We start from the raw sequence: 4,676 nt of genomic DNA, 5'->3' as shown, positions 1-4,676 counted from the left end.
TTTGACGTTTCATTAACCAACTTTGGTCATGATTTAAAAAGGATGTAATTACTCAATCATTCAATTTTGAAGTTAACAGAGTCTCTGTGTAGGGAGGAATGACAGAGTTCAGCATCTCAGTCGCCTAGGCTCAAGGCTCACAGCCTTTTGGGGTTGGTCTTTGAGGTCCTGGTGTCTTGCATGGTCTCTTACATTTCTTGGTCTTTGAAAGTCCTCGGAGTTGCCTGCTATGCTTGGGGGAGGTACTTCTCCTGGTCAGTGGCTGTTCTCTGCTTGATTGTCCCTGCCATGGGTTTTAGGGAGTTCAGGCTCTTGGGCCTTTTTTGAGTTATGATCTGTGTTTTTCATTGGTTGTATGCCATTCAAGCTTGTTGTATCCTTTGGTTTTGAGCTTAACCCATGTAATGTTTCCCACACATGAAATACCTTTATATTTCCATAAATAAATAAAATTGGAATTTAGGTCAACCTGCGATGGAGACGCAATACTAAGGATGGAAGAAATGAAACCCGCCACATACACAAACTCTCCCCAAATTCAAATTTCGTCTCCACTTCAACGTCTGTTTGTGCTTTTAGAAATATGCCACTCACAGTCACACCCACGTGCACTCCCGCCCATTGCTTCTGGGGGCAAGTTCGTATTTCTATCCTCCACTAAAATGTCAAAGTGAAAGCGAGAGTGCTTGCTGGAAGCGCGGAGTTCAGGGGTCCTAGCATGCGAAAAAAGGCCACAACTGGAAATGCCACATCAGACTATCTGTCCTTTTAGAGGGACAGGTGTCGTACGTTTATAGGTAGATGGAAAACTCTATCGTGTCTTAATTTATTAGAGACAAACCTTCGCCATCGATCGCCGACGATGTGGATGGTATTAGATGGACGGCTCTGATTTATATTTTCACCTGAGAAGGCTTTTTTTTATCCTTATTTTTTCTCCATTTTATTTTCAACGGACCACTGTGCTCTCGTCACTCGGTCTTGCGCTTCTTTCAACTTCTCTCTCTCTCTCTCTCTGTTTCTCTCAGTGTGGAAGCTGGGGTTTCATGAAGGTACGCGTTTTGCTTTTCTTTTCTTCACTGTGATTGGATCAGTTTCTAGCTCTCTTGAAACTCTAATCATACTTAGTTGACCTTCATGTTATATTCATTAGTGGTTTTTCTTAGAAACATTATTTGATAGCAATTTGCTTTTATTCTTTTCTGATTATTTTAATTTTGTTTTTGCAAAATACGTTGAATTTAGCCAGCGAATCTGTTGTTTCTTCTTTCTGTTAATTGAATGAAACGCTTGAATTGAAGGTTGATGGTTGTTTATTTATTTATTTATTTTTGAGGTTCCTTTTCTCTATTTTAATGTCTGTCATGGTTGAATTGATTTGTGTTTTTAGAAAACAAGAAATGCAAGTTGTTATGAAATTGAGCTGTTTTTGAAAAGGAATTGATTCATTGAGGAGTTGTGGATGTGTTTTTTGAGATTTGCTCTAGATTTCTCACAAGTAGATTATTATGGACCCCCGCTTAAGAGGTTTTTCGAGTTCATTGAATGGAACCCAACTGGGAAATCGACCTTTATCTGTTCTGTCCAATCAGAGCCGTGTTTCTGGACAAAGATTTGATAATACTTTTATAGATCATAATTTTATGGAGTTCCCTTACCTTCCACCTGATCCAAAGTCAAGTAAAGTAACCCCAAATTCTAATGCGGTTCATGAAGAGGATTCCCCAGAAGATTGTGACTTTTCTGATGCAGTTTTGAGATACGTAAGCCAGATGCTTATGGAAGAAGATATGGAGGATAAGACTTGTATGCTTCAAGATTCCTTAGATCTTCAAGCCGCTGAGAAATCATTTTATGAGGTTCTAGGCAAGAAGTACCCTCCTTCACCAGAGCCAAACCACGCTTCTACCTGTCAAAATAGTGAGAACCCATATTACAGTTTCACCAGTAACTGCAGTGATGATAACCATGGTGGTAGTTATTTAGATGATAACACGTGTATTCAGAATTTGAGATATTACGATTCCTTTCAACAACAAACTCTTCGTGTTTCTAGTATGTCGCAATCATCATATAGCTCTTCCAATAGTGTAATCACTAGCATGGATGGGCTGGTGGACTCTCCAAGCAGTAGTTTTCAAATCTCTGATTGGAAGAATGAGAGTCAATCTATTTCACAGTTTATGAAGGGGGTTGAAGAGGCTAGCAAATTTCTTCCCAATGGTGATGTCTTTTTTCGTAATATTGAGGTCAACAGGTTCTTATCTAGGGAGCCAAAGGCAAGGATTAGTGAGGTTACAATCAAGGAAGAGAGAAAGGATGAAGAAGAGTACTCACTTAGCGGGCCAAGAGGAAGGAAGAACCTTCACAGGCAAGATGGAGATATAGAAGAAGAGAGGAGTAGCAAGCAACCAGCTGTTTATGCTGAATCTGACATGGAACCACACGTGTTTGATAGATTGTTACTTTATAGTGCTGGGGAAGGCTGGGAAGATCTCAAGGATCTTTGTGAGGCATTCAAGAATGCAGCAATAAAAAATGACCAGAATCAGAATGTGCAATCAAAGGGATCCAGTGGCAGAAAGGGTCAACGCAAGAAACTCAATGGGAGAAAGAATGTGGTGGATTTGAGAACCCTTTTGATTAATTGTGCACAAGCTGTGGCAGCTGATGATTGTAGGAGGGCAAATGAATTGCTAAAGCAGGTTAGGCAGCATTCATCTCCTTTTGGGGATGGGAATCAGAGATTGGCTCATTGCTTTGCTAATGGTCTTGAGTCACGCTTGGCAGGTACTGGCAGCCAGATTTACAAAGGCCTTGTTAGCAAGAGAACATCTGCTACCAATATCTTGAAAGCGTACCATCTCTATCTTGCTGCATGCCCTTTCTTAAAGCTCTCTAATTTTGCTTCTAACAAGACAATAATGAATCTCTCAGCAAATTCAATGAGGCTTCATATCATAGATTTCGGTATCCTTTATGGTTTCCAGTGGCCCACCCTTATTCAGCGGCTTTCCTGGAGACCAGGTGGTCCTCCAAATGTTCGCATTACTGGAATAGATTTTCCCCAACCTGGTTTTCGGCCAGCAGAGCGAGTTGAGGAAACAGGGCGTCGCTTAGCGACTTATGCTAAGAAGTTCAACGTGCCATTTGAGTACAGTGCCATAGCAAAAAAATGGGAAACCATAAAACTTGAGGAACTCAAGATTGACAGGGAAGAAGTCATTGTTGTTACCTGTTTTTATCGGGCTAGGAACTTGCTTGATGAAACAGTAGCAGTGGACAGTCAAAAAGACATTGTTCTTCAATTAGTAAGGAAGATTAATCCTGATATTTTCATCCATGCAATTACCAATGGGGCCTACAGTGCCCCGTTCTTTGTTACGCGGTTTAGAGAGGCTCTTTTTCACTTCTCTTCATTGTTTGATATGCTTGACACTATTGTGCCCCGTGAGCATCAGGAAAGGATGCTGATTGAGAAAGAGATCATTGGCAGAGAGGCCTTAAATGTTGTGGCTTGCGAGGGCTGGGAAAGAGTGGAAAGGCCAGAAACTTACAAGCAGTGGCAGGTCCGTACCTTGAGGGCTGGGTTTGTGCAGTTGTCTTTTGATAGAGAGATTGTGAAGCGAGCAACTGATAAAGTGAGGACGCTTTACCACAAAGATTTCCTAATTGATGAGGATGGCCGGTGGCTATTGCAAGGATGGAAGGGACGAATTATTTATACCCTTTCCGTCTGGAGACCAACATAGGAATCTTGAACACCTACTTATCTGTCCTTGTGGTTTTCCTCTCGCCTGTAAGGTGTTCTGAAATAGACAATTTATTGTCTAGGGAGTTGCTGTGATCCCATTTTGTCTTTCTATTTCAATGCTTAGTGTCGTATTCATTATACAAGTGATTATCCACTGACTTGACAGGCAAATCTAGTAGGGGGTTTTAATTTTCAACTGGTACATTGACTGCCAAGAACTGTAATAGGAAAATGAAGATTTAACCAATTCACTTGTTGAAGAATTCCAGGAGGGGTGCATATTTATCAGACATGTTTGTATTTTCACTGAAGTATTCAACTATAATAAAGAAATCCGCAACCCTGAAATTCTGTGAGATGCACATAATGATGTTTCTAATTTGAATCTTTGATGAAGCTCTCATAGTGAAATTGAAAATTTGGCAAGATGAGTTGTTGTAAAATTATTTGCAATTGCACATAAAATGTTGACCTATTAAAGTGAGGAAGAAAGAAGAAGCTTTTGGCATTATTTCTTGATTCTTCTCCTGTAGTATCACTGTTTAGTACACTGCACCAATAATACATGAGCCCCTATTAGATGTCTCTCTGAGCAGTAAGCACCACAAACTGAGCTATCTTCTCAAATAATGCTTCTGTTCTCAACAAATTGAGGAGTCTGCCATCATGGACATGATTTCAAATTTTTTACTTGAGGCTTGAGCTGAGATAATATCATTTTTTTTTATTTGAGATTAATGGCATGTTGCCTTGTTATAATTATGAGAATGAAATCCTTGAAATTTTTAAGTAGATATTTTAAAAGTGATTTATTTATAGTACTTCGTTGGTGCCTTTTGTGCTTACACTACGAAAGGAAGCGGAAATTGGAGAACCGGTCGCCCACATTGAAATATTAAATTGTTCATAATTCACTATTTAA

At 39.8% G+C, this 4,676-nt stretch overlaps 1 protein-coding gene across 1 annotated transcript; it reads left to right on the top strand.

Moving 5' to 3' along the window:
• Window positions 1-690: 690 nt before the first annotated feature.
• On the top strand, window positions 691-4,110 carry LOC110635960 (scarecrow-like protein 9). The gene is made up of 2 exons (XM_021785469.2): window positions 691-1,052; window positions 1,391-4,110. Exon 2 carries the CDS (start codon window positions 1,509-1,511, stop codon window positions 3,750-3,752), a length of 2,244 nt encoding a protein of 747 aa, XP_021641161.2. The 5' UTR covers window positions 691-1,052; window positions 1,391-1,508; the 3' UTR covers window positions 3,753-4,110.
• Window positions 4,111-4,676: the final 566 nt, after the last annotated feature.

This window comes from Hevea brasiliensis, chromosome 5 (assembly GCF_030052815.1).
Source record: "Hevea brasiliensis isolate MT/VB/25A 57/8 chromosome 5, ASM3005281v1, whole genome shotgun sequence".
Lineage (NCBI taxonomy): Eukaryota > Viridiplantae > Streptophyta > Magnoliopsida > Malpighiales > Euphorbiaceae > Hevea > Hevea brasiliensis.
The sequence above is the reverse complement of the archived record's forward strand: the minus strand, read 5'-3'. Positions and strand labels throughout refer to the sequence as shown.